Source organism: Agelaius tricolor, unplaced genomic scaffold, assembly GCF_023055355.1.
Source record: "Agelaius tricolor isolate 1412-34295 unplaced genomic scaffold, bAgeTri1.0.p SCAF_21, whole genome shotgun sequence".
In the NCBI taxonomy this organism is placed as follows: Eukaryota; Metazoa; Chordata; class Aves; order Passeriformes; family Icteridae; genus Agelaius; species Agelaius tricolor.
In genome coordinates, this window is record NW_027269281.1 from 11,302,458 (window position 1) to 11,321,719 (window position 19,262).

At 43.0% G+C, this 19,262-nt stretch overlaps 1 protein-coding gene across 2 annotated transcripts in view; it reads left to right on the forward strand.

Moving 5' to 3' along the window:
• The first annotated feature begins 202 nt into the window (after nucleotides 1–202).
• LOC139598997 (E3 ubiquitin-protein ligase KCMF1-like) overlaps nucleotides 203–19,262 on the forward strand; it is a 117,641-nt gene continuing 98,581 nt past the window's right edge. The window contains exon 1 of one of the 2 annotated variants that reach the window (XM_071445933.1): nucleotides 203–471. In XM_071445933.1, the coding sequence (XP_071302034.1) occupies nucleotides 456–471 (16 nt within the window). In that variant the 5' untranslated portion in view covers nucleotides 203–455. The remainder of the gene's footprint in view (nucleotides 472–19,262) is intronic. The other variant, XM_071445932.1, reaches the window with a different exon arrangement.

The window sequence follows — 19,262 nt, forward strand, 5'->3', positions numbered from 1 at the left end:
TTGATCTTAGGGCAGGAAAGAGCCGAGGTGTGCGAGTAGTCAGTGTTTTTACAGTAACAACAGAAGAGGGAATAGAGGTGGGAACTCAGGAAGCGGGGTGTGCATTAAAGCGGCGGAAGAGGAAGAGGGGCCTACGATTCACTGTATCGTGGCGCCTGGGAAGTCACTGCTGGTGGATCCGCCCCCCCCCGGAAGGAGGGAGGAAGAGAGAGGGGGAGGTGGAGAGACACAGGCCGGCCGGCCGGCTGGCTGGCTGGCTGAGGCCGTTGAAACAAATATCTCTTTGCTTCACCCCCCCCCCCCCCCCCCCCCCCCATTTCTTTCCCTTTTTTGTTGCTTGTTCGCTTCGCGTTTGGGGGTCAGTGCGTAAGGCGGGAGGGACCTGGCCTAAAGCGACGCCTGAGCAGCCCAGCGGGAGCCTAGGGACAGGCCTGGGCAGCAGCCTCCACATTAGGATGTCCCGACATGAAGGTGAGAGACCTACGACTGCGGTGGGGGGGGGATGTCCTTGAGCTCTGTACGGCCTCGCTTGCCGCTGTGTGAGGCGAGTCAACATGGCGGCACCGTCGCTGAAAGCGGGGCCTGTGGAGTTGGTCGCGAAAACTGGCCATGGTGGGAGGAGGAAGGCGGCGTCCAAGCCTTGCTTTGTAGTGTTGCGGGAGGGGAGGCCGTGGTTGTGTAGTTTATGTGTAGCCTCTGAGTCCTTTTTCTGTCGCCACTAAGCACGCACGCCAGGCCTGTGCTTGCTGAGGTTGAAGGGCCTACTGCAACTTGAAGTGAGCCTGGTCTCTGCCACTCCTCACTAGCCGTCGACTTGGGCCTTGCCTGGCCCCGGACAAGGAGTGTGTCCGAGGCAGATAATAGAGGGTTGGAGACAGAAGAGCTGTTTATTTTCACTTCTCTTACTTTTACTTCAGTGTTTGAAAGATGAGCCTGAGAGGTGGGCCTGAAGGAATCTGTTTTGGGGGAAAGGAGGAAGGTGTGTGTGGGGGTGGGTATCAGAGTGGCTTGCTGATGTGCCTTGGGAGTTCTGAATAGCATGATGTGAAGGGAGGAGTGCAGAAGAAGAGGAGGTGGGCTTGGCATGATATGCTCCCTATGAGGGGAAGTATCCCCAGGTTTCTTAGGGTATGGAGGAGGAGAAAAAGGGATTGTGGGGCTTAAGGCTCGGGAGAGCAGTGCTTGGAGGGAGGTGATGCAAGAAGGGTGGCCTGGCATCCAGAAGTGGATTGGGGTGTGGTCTACTTGAGTATAATGAAGATGGGGGAGGGGATTACACGGTAGGTGTAGAAGGAATTTATGCAGGTAATTGGCTGTTGTGTTGGGAGAAAGGGTTTGCCTTGTTTAAGTGTAGTTTGTATTTTGGTAGCTTTGTCAGGTTGAGAAGTAATATATTCTTTTCAAGTTTTTTATTTAAAAAGAGGAAGCATGCTAATCTAGTAGCAGCTTTTGTAGAGGTCATCATCTAAGTGTTTTGTGTGTTTGTTCTTGTTTTGGTGGATTTTTCATTGTTTTGTTTTGGTATTTTTGTTTGGATTTTTTTGGTTTTTTTTTTTTTGCTATGGGTATATAAAAGGGGATATTTAGGATTGATAAAAAAAGTGAGGTGAATGGAGAGAAAAATGAAAGAAGGGAATTTATGTAGAGAGGAGTTACGTGTAAATAAATTTGCTTGGTTTTCTACCCCTTTTTACTGGTAATTGCACTAATAAAAATATTATGTGGAAGTTCTGCCTTATATTTTGAAAGGATAATTTTTCCCTCTGTTAGGAACTAAATTTAGCACTTGTCTCCATACATAATTTTGATTCTCCTAGAGCTGTAAGAATATGTTTTAAAAGGAATTGAGCTATCTTTATTTGATCTTGATGTTTTAAAACCAATGTGCTGGAAGACTTCAATTTTTGGGAGTAATACTGACTTCTAGATGGAGGATTGATGGCTATTTGGTGTATAGCTAGAGCATTTTGTTAGTGTGCGTGCTTGCCTAAAACCAGACTTGCCTAAATCTACTAACCCTTTTTTCTAGTAAAGGTACTAAATCCTCTTGTTTCTTTTCTGATGAAGATGTGGTGTATTGTGTGTGTTGTTTGTTTTTGGTGGTGTGAGTGTGGTGTTGGTGGTTTTGTTTGGGGTTTTTTTTTTTCCTGCTGTTGGTTTTTTTTGTTTTTTTTTTCCAAAGAGTGTGTAATAATGCAGATAATGAAGCAAATGTGAACAACAAGAAGCAAAATAAGGTTTAATAAAAAGGTTTTGTGGCTTTGTTGGAACAAGTACTCTGTAAACTGCTGCTGTGATAGATATCCATGGTATGCGATTTAAAGCAGGGTAGTAGGATGCGGGCTTGTTAGATTACACTGGTTAAAGCCACAAAGACAGTATGATGTGTTGCGATGTTTTATTAAAAGACAATTTTTAAAAATGTGTTCATGATTGATAGAGGCTATGTTTTGATTCTGTTTTTTCTGGTGTATGTTTTGTTTGCAGGTCAGGGAATAATGTTTTTCTTAGTCTTATGAGCAGAAATTTAAATATGGAAATAATGTTAAGCATGGTTTTGTAAAAAATTGAAAATGGATAAATTGGTGTCCTTTGAAGTTGCAGATTTTTAAAAATGAAAATAGTTATCTTCTAATAAACCGTTGATGGCAATGTTATATTGTTGACATAAATATCCTATATTAGGAAGGCAAAACCTCATCAAAGCTGAAAAGATAAAGCTGCAGCAACAGTTGTACTTTTGTGATAGATTTTATAGGAACCTGGTTTGTCCTGAGTTTTCTTAATGTTTTTCTTTTATTTCTCATTTAACACATTGTTAATTTTATATTAGTTTTAAGGTTAGGATAAGTTGCCTTGATATAGGGTCTGTGGTTGGCTCAGAGTTCTCAATCTGCAAGGATAAGGTATAAGAGAAAAGTGAGCTTCAGACGTGTTAATAAATTGTATCACCGCTCTGTGTTTTTTTGTCAAAATGGCTTGGTTTTGCCAGAATCAGTTTTGTGATGGGGAAGGGTGTGTTTGAGAAGATAAATGCTGGAGAACTTGGAATTCCAATGTCTCAGGCCTCTTAAATAAGTATCTGATGGAGGTATAAGCTTTTAATCAGGGTCTCTTGGTGCTTTCTTTGTGGAGAGAAATTAAGTCCTGTTGTGATAAGAAGTTGGTTGGGAGACAGGAAAAGAGAGAATAAATTTAACTGGTGACCTTTTGCCATTGACTGCTGCATACCTTCAAAAGTGGAATGGGTATAGAACTGGAGAAATTATCCAGAGATTGGAGGATGTGAGGAAGTGAGATAGAAATGTTTGCAAATAGGACAGTTATTTGAGCTGTAGTGATTAGAAGGTCTTCCAAGAAACCTTAGAAAGAGCTAATTCTCAATGATAAGTGACACAAGGTGAGCGAAATTAACTTGTGTTGAGAGGAAAAGCAATATGGAAAAACTAAGTTTTTGTGTACTTTAGTGTTTACTTCACTGGTATCAACTTGGGAAAGGTTGTGGGGTATCAGTCTAGAGAATCATGCTTGTTTTTACTGCTACCGTGTTTATTGGTGAGATAAGAAAAATGTTACTGCATTCAAGAAGCTGTTCAGAACAGCATGGTTGTCAAGTTGAGTACTTAGGATTTGGGATGTGCCAGAACTAGATTGTGCAGAGAAACCTAATTCAGCCCTTTTTGAGCACATGCACTGTGAAATTAAATAGCCACATATTATCTTTGTTGTGCTCTGCCTTGTCAAGGGTGTAAAGGGAAGGAGACTCTTGTATCTAGGGGAGGACCAGATGAGACATTACAGAAAAAAAGTATTTCTGAGAGTTCAGAAGTGAGTACAAGCACTTGCTTGACTCATACCTTTTACAGTCTTTGGCTCAAGGTTGGAGCCCTTTTTGAAGATGTCAAAGTACCTTGAGGGTTTTATTCAAGTGATTAGGTTTGTTCTTTCTTTGTGGCTTGCTTGATTGCAGCACATTTCATATTCATGAATAATCTGTGTGATGGCCTCCATGGTCAGGTCCACCCCTTGATCACAAGCCCATCTGTATGTTGCATCCCTTCCTAGATGCCCTGATCTTTCATGGGTCCATTGGGCTATAAATAGCTCATACTTCCATTCCCAGTCCAAGTCTACCTGAGCTATTTCAATCTTGGCAGCCTAATCTACCTGTTCATTGTTTTGATGTTCTTCAGTGGCATGACTTTTGAGCATGTGAGCATCTACATGACATACCTTCAGAGTCATATTTTCTACCTGTGCAGTGATGTCCTGCCACAATGCAGCAGCCCAGATGGGTTTGCCTCTGTCTTGCTAATTGCTGTTCTTCCATTTCTGTAGCCACTCCCATAGGGCATTAGCCACCATCCAGGAGTCAGTATAGAGTGCAGGCCACTTTTCTCTCTCAGCAGTCTCTAGGGCTAGTTGGATAGCTTTCACTTCTGCAAACTGACTTGACTTTATCATAGGTGCCTTATAAGTAAAGGTTATTCTTAAAGTAGTTCTGTGACCCTCATGGGTCAAACTAGTATTGGTAGGTGTTGCTATAGACATTTCAGATAGCTGCCTGAAGGAATGGGATCTGCAGAGCACGAATTATTAGACTTAGTGCATGGCATCATATTGAAGAAATTGTATTTAAATGGTGTTTTCACATATATGGGTGGGTTTTTTACTATGTAATGGTGTGAGAGTTACTCTTTTTGTTTCTTGTATTCTGGAAGCAGGAATGATTTAAGCAGTGTGACAAGAAAGCTGAATAAGGAGCTCATCTCTGAGAAGATTATTGAGAATCATATGTAAAAATATGACAGTCTATTCAGGAATTACAAATCCCCAACACAGCAGTTTGAAATAATAATTGGTTGGGGATACAGAACCCAATACTTCATTGGGGGGTGCTATGACAGATGTTTTCTGAATAACTGTATCAGATTAACAGCTAATGGCTTCTGCTTGTGATGCTTGTATTGAATTTCATGTTAACCTTGCTCCCAACACATTGTTCCCTTTCCTCAAATGCTCTTTGTTAATTAATGCTTTTGAAAAAAATGGATTTTTTTAACTGTGTAAAATAATGTGTTAAACCTCTATAAACTGCAAGAAGCTGCCTGCATTCTTTTTTTTTGTGACAGTAAGGACCTGAGTCTTAGCTGTATCATGCAGTTATAGCAGTCTATGCTGCTTTAGTTTCTTTTGGCTCAAATGAGGGTCAATACCTTTGAAACATTAGATTTATATAGTTTAAAAAAAAAAAAGTTCAGGAGGTTAGAGAAGTTGTATATAAGCAGTAGGGTTGGGAATCCTTTTGTTTTCTACCTGTGGTTGTTCTAAGGCCTCTGCAAATGGTGCAGAAGAAAAGCAGACCTGTTTGTTAGCTCTAACTTGAAAAGGTTTGAGCTATTTTTGTAAAATACCTTATGTGGTCAATATTACAACTGCTACAGTAGGACCTTTGCTATACCATACTTTGCATCACTTCCGTGAATGCCTCCCATGCAAAACCAGGACATCATACCCCTCTTTAATAGGCTAATGCAGGATTTAAAAAGTTTTGAACATCTGTTGGTATTGTCAGGAGGCTGGTATGAGGTGCTGAGCTATTTGTGAATGAGTGTTCTGCAAAGAAACATTACTGATGCTGTAAGGTGGTTACTGCTATGGTGTGTGTGGCAGTACATAGGAGGAAAACAATTAATGCTTAGGATCTCCTGTAGGAGCCAGCATGGGCTAAGATGCTGAAAAGTTTCTTTAAAGTAGTACTAGGTATATGCAAGTTCTGTGTTACAGGTAGACTTACTCTATAGGCTAGAGTGCCTCCCCAAATGCTACCTTCTTAAAAATTGCTCTGAAATTAATTGATGGAATATCAAGCTTGTGTCTGTGTATGCATAATTTCTTAGGCTAGAGAACTGTGCTGTCTTGATGTGGTAAAACAGTAGGGTAATAGAGTTGTATGTTTCTGTTACGTATTCTTGAAACGTGAGAATACAGCACATGGGTGAGACCATCTTATGTGCAGCATCAAATCACAGAATACTTTGGGTTGGAAAGGGTCTTTAAACTTAAAGATCATATAGTCCAACCCCCCTGCCATAGGCAGGAACATCTTTCACTAGATCAGGCTGCTCGAAGCTTCATCCAGTCTGACCCTGAACACTTCCAAGGATGGAGCAACCTTCCAACTTCACTGGGCAACCTGTTCCAGTGTCTCACCACCTGATTTCAGTTCAAAACTGATGTTCCTTTTTCTGTCACTACAGGCCTTGGTGAAAGTGTCTCTTTCTTACAAGTCCCCTTTAACTATTGAAAGACCATGGTAAAGTCTATCCCAACTCTCAACCTTTCTTCATAGGAGAGGTGTTTCAGCCCTCTGAACACTTTTGTGGCCCTCTTGGACCTCATCTAATAGGTGCATGTCTGTCTTTTACTGGGAACCCCAGAGCTGGACAAAGTACTCCAGGTGGGGTCTCACAGGAGAAGAGGGGGAGAATTGTTTCCTTTAACCCACTGGCCAGGCTTCTTTTGATGCAGCCCAGGATACAGTTGGCTTTTTGAGCAGCAAGCACATGCTACTAGCTCATGTCCAATTTTTTATCCACTAGTACCCTCAACTCCTCTGCAGTACTGCTCTTGATCCATTTATTTCCCAGCCTGTATTGATCCTGGGAGTTGCCCTGACCCAGGTGCAGGACCTTGCATTTGGCCTTGTTGGACTTCATGAGGAATCCATAGGCTAACTCATCAACCCTCTCAAGGTCCCTCTGGATGGCATCCCTTCCTGCTAGGGAATCAACTGCACCACAGCTTAGTGTCATCTGTAAATTTACTGAGGGTGCACTCAGTCCCAGTGTCAATGTTATCAATGAAGATATTAAACAATATTGGTCCCAATAAAGATCTAAAGATCCCCAAGGGACACCACTTGTTACTGGTTTCCATTTGGACTGTGAGTCACATTTTATGTGCATCTCATGTTTTTAAAGAAGGTGCTAACTACTGGAGGTCCATTTCTTGTGAGGGTGAGCATTTCCTCACAGGCATTTGACGATTTCAGATTGCTCATAAATCTACTGAGCAAAAACGAGTCTTTTGAATGGCTGTCATGGTTTAGGAATGGTACTCCCACTAAAACCACTGCTTGATACCTCCTCCATTTTCCCCCTACCCCCTGTAGGTGGCTGGAGGGGAGAATTGGAAGTACAAAAGGTGAAGATCATGGGTTGAGATAAGAACAATTTACTGGAAACAGCAGAGATAAGAAAAGAACAGTAACAATCCTAATAACAAAAGTATACAAAAGAGAGAGTGATTCACATTAAAAAAAAAAAAAAAAAAAAAAAAAGAGAGAGCTTACCAGGAGCTCAAAACACAAAACAATGCCTGACAGCTTTCCACCCCACCACAGTTTTTTTGACTGGAAGGAAGGAACCCTATCTCCTTGGAAGCCTTAGAGTCCTGGCCACAAATCATCCCCCCCCCCCCCCCCCCCCCCCCCGCTAATGCAAAAAGAAATTAACCCTGTCTTGGCCAAAACCAGGAAACCAGGACAATGGCATTTGAATTAAGCTCAACACAAAACAATATAAGAGCTTATAGACTAACTTTTCTAAATTTAAAGTTGGAACTGTTTGCTCTTCAGTGTTTCAGCTGTCATATCTCTTTTCCTGAAATACTTCTATACTGTTACCTCGTGGGTTTTTTCTATATTTTTAGCGTGTTACCCTCCTTTTATTATCTAGGTTTTCTTCCCAAGCCTCTGATTTCCTTTCTACTTCCTTGTGGTCAATACATGTACAAACATACTGTGCTTGCAGCAAGAGAACACTGGACCTTTCTTTTGAACTAACTTAGAGCATTGTTTTTCATCTTAGCTTTTATATGCAGATCAGAGACACATGCTTTTCCTGTTTTGTGACATTATTGTGATCTCTGGAATGTTGTTTTCATATCCTAGCTTCTATAGGCAGTTTTTACCATATTGCTCAGTTGCAAACCTCAATCATATCTATGTTCTCTCCTGTTATTTATCAGAACTACTTGGTCTTATTTTGCTACCTAGCAGATTTTTAAATCCAAACTGCTAACTTGTATCTCAGTTGTTATCCAATTTCTTTAGCTAAATATTGGATTTTAAAAATCTTGCTTCTATGATAAGTGAATGAGACTAAAATATAGTGACTTAAAGATCAAGGGGAATCTTAGATAATTGTGATTTTTAAAAATGTGACTGCATTATATAAAAGGCATAATTGACAGAGTAGCTGTTTCTTGATTTCTAGCTATATTTTAAATTTCCTAATTATCAATAATTTTATAAGCTTTTCTAATAGACAGGTCACTGAAATCATGATTCTCTTGGTCTAGATTTGTCAAACTTCTGTTACTATTGTTGACCCCTCAATCTGTTAAAATAATAATAAATAATATTATACTGTTTTGTGCCTTTTCTTTTTGTAGTTGTACCTTGGAGTCTGAGTATACAATTAGGAATAATGAGACCTGGATTTTGATGTCCTCTTTGCTTGTGTCTCAATTTATGGAGTGGGATACACGTGTTTTGATGCAATTATTTATTAACTAAAATGTTCCATTGTATATTTCAATATAATGGTATAATAAAGTTTGTATTTTCAGAAAACTAGTTCAGCAAATAAAGGAATATCTCTGTAGCATAGAATCACTTAAATTTAAGAAAAACGCCATTTTTATTTCAAGTTTAATGTTTTAATTTTTAAAACTTGGTGTATATGTTTTGTTCAGTTAGTCAGTTACTAAATTTGGGATCCCATACTAAGCCTTTTGAAAGGGATTTATGTTGAGAATAAAACCACAGCGACCATTTTAAGGAAACTACTTTGGAGTCATTATCCCCCAAATAAAAATGCTCTAAGTAGTGGTCTTAATGTGTTTTCAGTTTCTAGACATGCAGAAATAGATGTTTTTTGGTTTTTTTATGTGATTCCTCTGTGTTTTAGAAATGAAAGTGAATCCTCTCTTCTTGTAATGAAACTTCCTGATATGATTTGGAGGTTAATGAAATTGTATTTCTATTTGTTCTTTACAGTATGTTGATCTGCTGCTGTCTGGTGTTGACAGGATTAGGAATTTGCTTTTTCCCAGCTGTAGGCAGTGATGTATCTTCTAGCTGCATTAGACTAAAAATGAAGCTGCATAATGTTTTTGTTGTGGATCAGATTTTTATTTTCAGAGGATGAGTTTTCACACATACTCTAATTTTAAAAAGCATAATAGTTTCACTTAAATGTTAATTTTTAGTGAAAAAAATGAATTATGAAAGATTCCTCATCAGAGTAAGTGGAGGATGATGGTAGTTGGAAACCTCTTGTGGGTGAGCGATGCACTTATCTGCTAGCCTGACTTGCAGTCTTGGGAGGCTTGTTGCCTATCAGGGACCTGGATTTGGACAGTGGCAGAAAGAGCAAAGAGTCATCTATCCCTTTTTGCTCATACATGTGGATGCCAATGGTAATGCTAGGGTGATCTTGAGTATATCAAAAGTCTTTATAGAGATGTGGGGAGCCCAGAACACTCACTCAGCATGCAGGGATGGAGTTAGGAAAGCCTGAGATCAGCTGGAGTTGCAACTAGAGAGGGATGTGGAGGACAGCAGGAAGGGTTACATGGGCAGCAAAAGGCCTGGTTTTCTTCTCAATGAACATGTAAAAGGCTGAGGTAATTGGATACTAGATGCCACTTTGCTTTAGTGTCATGGTTTAATTATGGGCCATTCACTTGAGAGTTGGACTTGATAATCCTTGTGGGTTCCTTCCAACTTAGAATATTGTGTGATTCTGTGAAGAATCATCAGTGTTCTATAAGATTAGCCTTAAATTAAGAGAAAGGGGAAACTCCAGCTGGCAACTAAGTACCACACAGCAGCTTGCTCACTCCCCCTGCAGTAGGATGGGGAGGAGAACTGGGGGTAAAAAAAGGTAAAACTTGTGGGTTGAGATTAGAACAGGTTAATAATTGAAATAAAATTTAATAATTAACTGTAATGAAAAGGAGAGGGGGGAATAAAACCCAAGAAACACAAGTGATGCACAATACCTTTGCTCACCCACCTGCTGACCGATGCCCAGCCAGTCCTCGAGCAGTGATTAGCCACTCCCAGCTCTATGTTATGGAATATCCCTTTGGCCAGTTCAGGTCATCTCTCTTGGCTGTGCTCCCTCCCAGCTTTTTGTGCACCTGCTCACTGGCAGAGCATGAGACACTGCAAAGTCCTTGACTCAGGGTGAGCACTGCTGGGCAACAGCCAAAATATCTGTGTGTTATCAACATTATTCTCATACTGAATCCAAAACCCAACACTGTACTAGCTACTATGAAGAAAATGGACTCTTTTCCAGCTGAAACCAGGACTCTTAGTTTTCACTGGTAAGATCTGCCTTCTGGCCTCTCAGTTACCAGAGCCTAGTGACAGTCTGCAGGAGTGAAATATTGCCCACAGTAGACAAGGATTAAGTTAGGGACCACTTAAGCCAATTGCAGAGTTACAAGTCTGTGGGACCAGATGAGATGCCCCTCAGGATCTTGAGGAAATTGGTTCATGTTATTGTGAGCCCACTCAGTCTTCTCTGAAAGGCCATGGTGATTGGTGGATGACTTGGGGAGGAAAAAACCAAACATTATTTCAATTTTCAAGAAGTAGGATCTGGGAAACTACAGGCTGGTTAGCCTTGCTTCAGTCCTTGGAAAAGTTAAGGAACAAATCCTCCTGGAAGTCATGTCTAAGAATATAAAGTGCACGAAGGTGATTGTGAGCAGCCAGCACAGGTTTATCAAGGATAAGTTGTGCCTGATCACCCTCCCTGCATGACTGGCTGTGTGGACAAGGGGAAAAATGGTATATGTTGACTTTAGAAACACTTGACATGGTCTGCATACCTCACAAATTTGGTGAGGTGGATAAGGTGGGTGGAAAACTAGCTGGACTGTGTAATGGTATAAGCAAAACACCCAAAACCCAACAAACTGCTTGACAGCCTCCTTCCCTCCCCCATGACAGTGGAGGGAAAACAAAAGAAAACAAGACTGTGAGAAGTTTAAAACAGAAGTCACAATTTTACTCAGGTGAAACTTGCAAACAACACATCAATACAGAAGAAAATGGTTTACCTACAGAACCAGCAAAGGCAAAATGACACCTGCCACCAACCCCCCCCCCCCGGGCAAAATGTGCAAAAGAGTGCCATGTGGCTCTCTGGAGAACAAATTACTGTGCCAAACAAATTTCCACAGTTAAACACCCTCTGCAGACAGACAAAACATTGGGGAATGGGGCAAAAAACCCCATGGAAGGTATCAAAGGATTTACTCTGCAAAGGTGCTGATGTGGGTTCCTGTTGTATTGCACTAGTTATTTAGTTGTTTTGCACTGGGTTCTGTATTATTGCACAGAATAGTATGTTTGTATCCTCATGGGATTCCCCTCTTATATCACGTGGTCTTTCCCTCCCCCAAAACCCCCGGTGGTGATGGTTTGTCCCAGGTTTACTCCTCCCCTCGCCCCCTCCTCACTTGTATCCCATTGGCTGTGGTCCTCTTCCTCTGCCCCCTATTCCCCTGGGTTTTAAAGTCTCAGCCATGAGGCATATCTCTCTTTTTCCAACTGGGGGGTCCCCTGGATGATCTGGTGTCTCTTCTCAAGGAAATAAAATAGGTTCCCACGTGGCAGGGACTGGCAAAAGCTGCAAGCAGCCTCAAATGGCAGCTGTGGCGGCCCTGGCAGTGGTGGTGTACAACAGGCTATTCCTCTCCTGGTGCCTATCAGCCATGTGGTCCTAACCCCTGGTCCCACATGCCCTCTCCTGCCTGTGCAGCAGCAAAAATGGCCAACCTTCTGTTTCTGTCTGTGGGTCTTAGAGATAGTCAATTAAGATGATGTAAAGGGGTATAGAGTACACAATTTGGATTCTGCCCCCTATCCCTGTAAGTAGAACATATTCCACCCCTTAGTCTATACCATTTTTGTCATGCTCAAATTAATACCTTTTAAACTATATGCATATATGTATATATATATAAAATATACACAAGAATGGGTATTATTTCAGTAGTCACTGACCATCCCTCAAGATTTGGGTAGAATTCATTTTGTCCTTGACTGGTGTTTATGGTATTAGGAGGAATTGTCCTGAAATGAACGTCTCCTCTAAAGAAGGCAGGTTTCAGCACTCTCTCCCCCACTACTGATACAAAAGGAATTTCTTGGAGGAAAGTGAAAAATACTGTTTATTTAACACACACACACACAGAGTGCATGCAGGCATGGGAAAAAAAAATAATGTTAAATATTAAAACCTTCTTGCTGCAGAGAAAACTGGTGGATTCAGAGGTCTTTCTGTAGGTGTGTCTCGGCTCCTCCTGAGGTCCAGTCAGAATGCAGCGTCCCTGGGCCTCCCCGTCGGCTCCCGGCGATGGTCTGTTCTCAGATCAGAGCAAAGCTGAACAGTTCTAGAAGAAGCCACAGAAGTCAATAGAGAAGCTGTATGCAGTCCTGGGAAAACTTCTTGCCTTAGCTAACAAAAAAGAAGCTAGCTAAAAGCAAAACAATTAACTCTCCCTCTCTCTGCTGAGAAAGAATGGGGGAGGATGTGTGTTTGAACACAAACCACAGAAAGAATTCCCCCAGCTTCTCCTCCTCTCCCAAACCTAGCTTAAAGTTACAGGACCCATGTCTGGGCATAAAGCAGATGATAGAGGATACAGTATTATAAAGTCACTCCAAGACACAGTATCGTTCAACAACCAGTATTATATTGGCAATTCAATATTACAGAGGGTTCTCACACAAAATCAAATCCCTTTGAGGCACACATTGTGTTTTCCCCTCCTTCTTCATTACCCACCAAGTGCAGCCTGGTCCTTTAAGCAAAAAGAATCCCACAGATGGGTTTGCCTTTGCTTGAGGCAGGACTAATACAAACTCTTTCCTAACATATTTCTTATACCACGGGGACTTTATCTGCATCTGCTGCATGCAGGGGTTCTGATTGGGCAGAATCAGCTCAACTGGTAGAGCCTCTAGTGTTAATTAAACTGGTGGCATTCACTAAATGCAGTTGGGGTGTAACAGGCCTTGGATCCTTTGTATCCCTGGCTCCAGAACCCCAGGGGTTGTCCTTGATTCTCCTCTGATACTTTGTGCTAGAGGCTCCAGGAAGGACCATTCTCCCCAGCTGCAGTGTAGATCATGTTCTTCGCGTCCTGTCCTGACTGGTCCAAGGGCTATTGCATGAGCAATCTCCTGTTTAATTTGTTCAAAAGGCTATTGTTGTTCAGGGCCCCATTTGAAATAATTTTTCTTCAGTGTCACAAGATAGAGAGGGCTTACAGTCATACTTTTCTCCAAAACTTCCTCTACTGTGTTCCCCCATATGATGTCATCATCAATGTACTGGAAGTGTTTTGGAGCCTCACCCTTTTCCAGTGCAGCCTGGATTAGTCCATGGCAAATAGTGGGACTGTGTTTCTATACCTGGGTCAGTCGATTCCAGGTGTACTGCATGCCCCTCCAGATGAAAGCAAACTGTGGCCTGTACTCTGCTGCTAAAGGAATGGAGAAAACTGCATTAGCAATATCAATGGTTGTGGGAGAATGGTTTGTAAAAGAATAGAGATAGTGCTGAAGGCAATCTTGCCCCTGATGACTTGCAGCTGTACTAATTACCAAAGAGTGGGAGCAGCCTTGCCCTTAATAGGTCACAGCTATGTCCAATAAGGATGGGTGTTGTAAAAGAGTGGGTTAACTAGTTGAGAGTGGAGTTGGAGTTTGCTGGTTGTGCTGTGAGGAGGAAGGGTTACCCAGTTGTGTGAGGGACAGAAGGGGTTAGGTGAGTTGTACAGAAGGAAGAGAGAAGGAGTCAGTGTTGTGAGGCGCTGCCTGTGGGAACTCACAGAGAGAAGGTATGGAAGTTTTACAGTAGGATAATAAACTGGCTGTGACAGTTTCCATCCACTGTTGATTGGTGCCAAGCACTGATGCCAACAATTGGTGTCCCATGTGAGGATGAGCGCTGATAGATGGTGGCACCGCTTTGCTGCCTTGGACTTGAGCTCATACTGAAGTTTGAGCATGTCCAGCACAGCAGCACTTAGTGGTGGTGTGACTTTGTTCAGGCCACAGTAGTCTACTGTCAGTCTCCATTGGACTTAGGCACTGGACATATAGGACTATTAAAGGTCAAGTGAGTCTTGCTGACCACTTCCTGGCTCTCCAGTTCACAAATCATCTTATGGATAGGAATCACAGAATTTCAGTTGGTGCAGTATTGCTGATGATGCACTGTTGCAGTAGCAATTGGAACCTGTCGTTCTTCAATCCTCAGCAGTCCCACAGCAGAAAGGTCTTCTTAGAGACCAGGCAAGGTCTAATTTCTTCTGTCTGCACAGCAGTTGTCCCAAAAACATCTTTTTGGGTCTTTGAAATACCTGATTGTGAAGTAATTTATGCCAAGGATGAATGGGGTCTCTGGACCAGTCACAATGGGGTGGTTTTGCCACTCCTTCCCAGTCAAGCTCACTTCAGCTTCCAGTACAGTCAGCTGTTGGAATCCCCTGTCACCCCAGAGATAGAGATAAATTCTGTCCCTACATATCTTGATGGCATCAGGGTACATTGTGTCCTGGCGTTAACTAGAGCCTTATACACTTGTGGGTCTGATGTGCCAGGCCATTGGATCCACACAGTCCAATATATCCAATTGTCACTTTCCTCTACCTGGTGAGAGGCAAGGCCCCTCTAGTTCTAGTTATGGTACTCATTGCTCCTTTCCTGTAAATATGACCTGGAGGTCCTTTCCAGAGGATCAGACATGACATCATCCCTTCTCTTCTGCCTAGGAGCATGTTCATGGGAGACTGGAGCAGCATTTATCCTTGATGAGTTTCCTGTGGTAGTTGTTCCTCCTTTCAACTCATGTACCCTTGCTGCTAGGGCAGAGGTGGGTTTTCCATCCCATCTCCTTGTGTCTTCTCCATGTTTATGCAGATAAAACCACAGATTACCTCTCTCCCTGGCCTGAGGGTGCCTGCTCCTAATAGCAGAGACTCTGGTCTGTATTGGTGAGACATGGAAAGTTTATTCCTTAAACTCCTCTCTGAGTTTCTGGTAGCCCTCTTAAATTTTCTATTCCCTGTTCTGGACATGCTTGGCCAGTTCTGTTTCCATGGCTGAGACATGGGCCTGTGATGGGGTGGCAATAGTGTCTTCATATGTCCAGAGTTTGATAGCCAAAGCACTTAGTCTGTCTTCTCCCTCCTTCCATTGCAGCGATGCTAAGTAGTGGGATTATATCTTTGGCCTGAGCCGTACAAATTTCCGCCACATTTGTGATGTACACTGGATGCAGTCCAGACTTTAGGGAATTGTGCATCATCTGAAAAAACTATCTCCATCACAGCTATTTCTCTTGGGCACCAGATACCTTGCCCCATAGTGCTTCACTGGCCTTGCTGCACATAGAGGTCTTCTCTGCAAAGGTATATTTCCCTCATTTGACAGGAGTTGCCTCCAGAGACTGAGATTTTCTTGCTTTTTTCCAATCCTCTGGTCAATAACCACATCCCAGGACAGGAATCCCAGTTGCCTGGCTTCACCACCATCTAAGTTTGTATCGTTGGCTGTGGAATCCCAGATTCGGAGCAGCCAGGTCAATATGGATTCATCTGTCTGACAGGTGAACTCTTTATACAGCTCACGTAGGGACATGGATTGAATGATTGTATCTTCCACTGGTTGTGAAGGTTCTTCCTCCCCTTTGTCACTCACTATGTGAACTGATTTGGTCTTGGATTTCCTCTTTGAATGGGGGCAACTGCTAGTGGCTTGGGCTGTCCTTCTGGTTCAGCTGCAGGTCTTAAAGAGACAGTCTACTAAAGATGATGTAGAAGCATAGAATACACAATTTGGACTCTGCCTCCTAGCCCTGTAACTAGGACAGACTGCTAGACTTGGAGGGTTGTGATCAGCAACGCAAAGCCCAACTGGTGGCCAATTACTAGTGGTATTTGTTAGAGATGGATACTGGGGCCAATTCTGTTTAATGTGTATGAACAACTGGATAACTCAACTTTGTCCCCTCTCTACAAGTTTGCCGATAAGACCAAATAGTGGGAAGTAGTCAATATGTTGTAAGGCTGGGCTGGTTTTCAGAAGGACTTCAGTAGGGTGGAGAAATGGTCTGGTAGGCACCTCATGCAGTTCAACAAGGACAAATGCCAAATCCTGCACTGTCACTCGTGCGCCGAGGTCAGGGCAGGAACAGGTGAGAGGCAGGATCATAGAAAAGGCAAAGAAGGCTTTATTCAAAAGAACCGTGCGGTTTTTATAGAGTGGTACGATAGATTCTATTCTATTGACTAACTAACAGAAACATCTTTCTCACGCGCTGTCCTTGAGAGGAACAGAAAAATAAAGTAGAAAAACACCACCTGCAAATTGTTTATAGTCAACAAGTTATCACATCTTTCCAGCTCCCTAAAATTTCTCACAAGCCACTGTGAGAAATGCTTGCTGTTTCTCTCTCTCTGTCCCTTGGCATCCACACTGCACCTGGGGAGGTGTCCTGGTTTAGGGCAAATTTGGAAGGAAGCCTCCAAATGGGGCCCCTCTAGAAAGCAAATTCAAGTGGCCTCTCCCTCAACTGGTTCGGGAAAATATTTCCTTGGTTCCAAGTCTGGATTCCTAGTTGTTAGGTCATCTAAGAAGACAATCTCTGCCACTGCCATTTCCTTCAAGCGTTGAATTCCTTGTTCTATGGTCTTCCACTGAGTTTGCTGCATATAGAGATCGTCTGCACACAAATATCTTTGTGCTACACTTCCCAGTATCCGTGCCCAGAAGCTGTGAGGGTTAGCCCCCCATATCATTCCTTGGTGGATAATCGGATCATGTGACAGGGATCCCAAATGCCTCACTTCAGTGCCATCCAGAATTGTAGCCTCACTTGCAGCATCCCAAAGATGGACTAACCAACTAGTTATAGATTCATCAGGTCATCGAGTGTAATCTCTTGTAGTGTGTTTTTATACTTTGTAATACTTTGTAATAGTTTTGGTTTTGTATCCCAGTATTTTTCCCAAATGGTTTACCCCAGATTGTACCCCCTCCCTTTACCTGTGTAATCCCTTTCCTTTGCTGAGATCATCCCCAAATCCCCACCCTGGCTCTCTGTCAATCACTCAGCATCCCATCCCCTCCATCTAGAAGTTTCGGTCTCTCATCCTGGTCAGCAGGGGCGATGGTAACTTTCTTCGCACACACTTCTAGCATTGCTTGTAGTGTTGGTGTTGGATCGAGGGGCAGTCTCAGGATGACAGCTTTACACTTTTCATTGGCATTTTGTTTAGCAGTCTCGGTGAGGACTTCAATCCTGGCTCCTTCATTCTGAATTTGCAAGTCCACAGCTTTTCTCAACCTTTCCACAGAACTCAAAAAGGACTCAGATGAAGATTGTGTTATTTTCAAATAGTTCTCAAATGGAACATAAGGACGCAACCTGAAGAAAGCTTTCTCAGCTGCTTTAACACTTTCTTTGAGAGCCTTTCTAGGAATGCCCTCTGCCTGACTTGCTCCGTCCCCCCACTCCCCTTGTCCACAGAGATGGTCTAGTGATATCATGTTACCACAAACATCAGTGGTGGTGACCTCATCAGCCCACAGGGCTGGTAAACTGGCTCTCATTTCTTTTTTCCATGCTGCTTCCCAAAAGAGGTATTCAGTTGGAGATAACAGGCAGGAAAAAAGCTGTTTGATGTCAGTGGGGGTTAAAACATTAGCAGAAAGCGTAGCTTTAAGAAGTCCCCTGAAATATTCACTGCCCCTATCAAATTCTTTCTGGGCTTTTATTAGTTCTTTGGTAGATTGAAAGGAAAAAGGAGTCCAATGCGGCTGAATCCCGCCACTTAGATCCGATATGTATGATACAGGAGCTGCAGAGAGGACTGGTGTTGTTTCCGGGTTCCGGCTCCCAGGCTCAGCATCTCGGTTTCTCTGACGTGAGAGCTGGAGGGCGGGATGTGGGAAGGGCGAAGGGAGGGGACACCTGATGGGCATGCCCCTGAGGGGGCGGAGGGGAGTGGAGCCAGAGAAAGGGGAAGGGTGCTGGGAGGGAGGGTTTCAGGGGAGGGGTTTTCCGACTGGAATGGGTTATTCGAAGAGCAAAAAGGATTGTGGGAAGAAGGAGCAGGGACGACCATGTGGTGTCCACCATCATGGCATGGGGGAATCACCTGAGGTGAATCGGGGGTATCAAAACGAACGCAAGGTTTTCGGGACGGGGTTTTGCAAACTAGGGAAGTATGGGGAAGGGTAGAATCCCGGAAAGTTAGGCCAGAACTCTCCGGTATTGGGGGTAGCATTTGGGAGGAGTTAGGAAGGGTAACTTCCTACAGAATGCTCCATCTGGGGAAAGAGGCTGAGGGACGAGGGTTAGGAGAAAGAGAAGATAACTTGAGGGAGGGGGAGTCAGTTTTCAGGGAAGTATTGGGGTTCAGTTTGCTTCCAGGTGGTTGTTCCTGCACATCTGAATTGGATTTTACAACATTTCTTATCTGCATAGCTAGAAAAGCAAACTTTGACAGAGATTTATCACCTGACTTCCCTGTTCTCCATAACTCATTGCCAATTTTGTCCCAGAATGATAAAACATGAATCTTTTCAGCTGACACATCAGGGAAGTGAAGAAACAGCCTTCTAACAAATTTTTTCACATCTCTTTTAGAAAATCGGATTTCTCTACTCTTAAGAAGATCTATAATTTGGTAAAAGACCCCTTTCTGGGATACAGAAAGATTGCCACCCATTGTGGTAGTGTTCTAAAGCTTTGTATCCCAAAATAAACTTTCACTGACCCAGGCAAAAGCAATAAGAGAAGAAGAAACCAAACGCCTGCAGCTGGCAGCCTGCCAAAAGAAGCTACCTGCTAGCCTGCTAAAAGAAGCTCTCTTATCACAGTAAAAAAACGCTGGCTCTTGCTGTGGACAGCAGTAAAACAAAGGCAGGGAAACCCCCCCCCTTCCCAAAGAGGGGAGAAAAACAAGAAAAGGTATACTTACCAAAATCTAGCTGTAGGAAAGGGAAGGAAAAGTCCTGGGCCGTGTCTTCCACCTGGGAAACTGACCCCTGGAATAAATCAGGGGCTGCCAGTCCTGTCCCCAGCAGGGCCACTCACTAAAACGGAGTCTGCTCCAACTGAGGTAGCTTGCTGGTCAAGAGACAGATCACTGAACAGTCC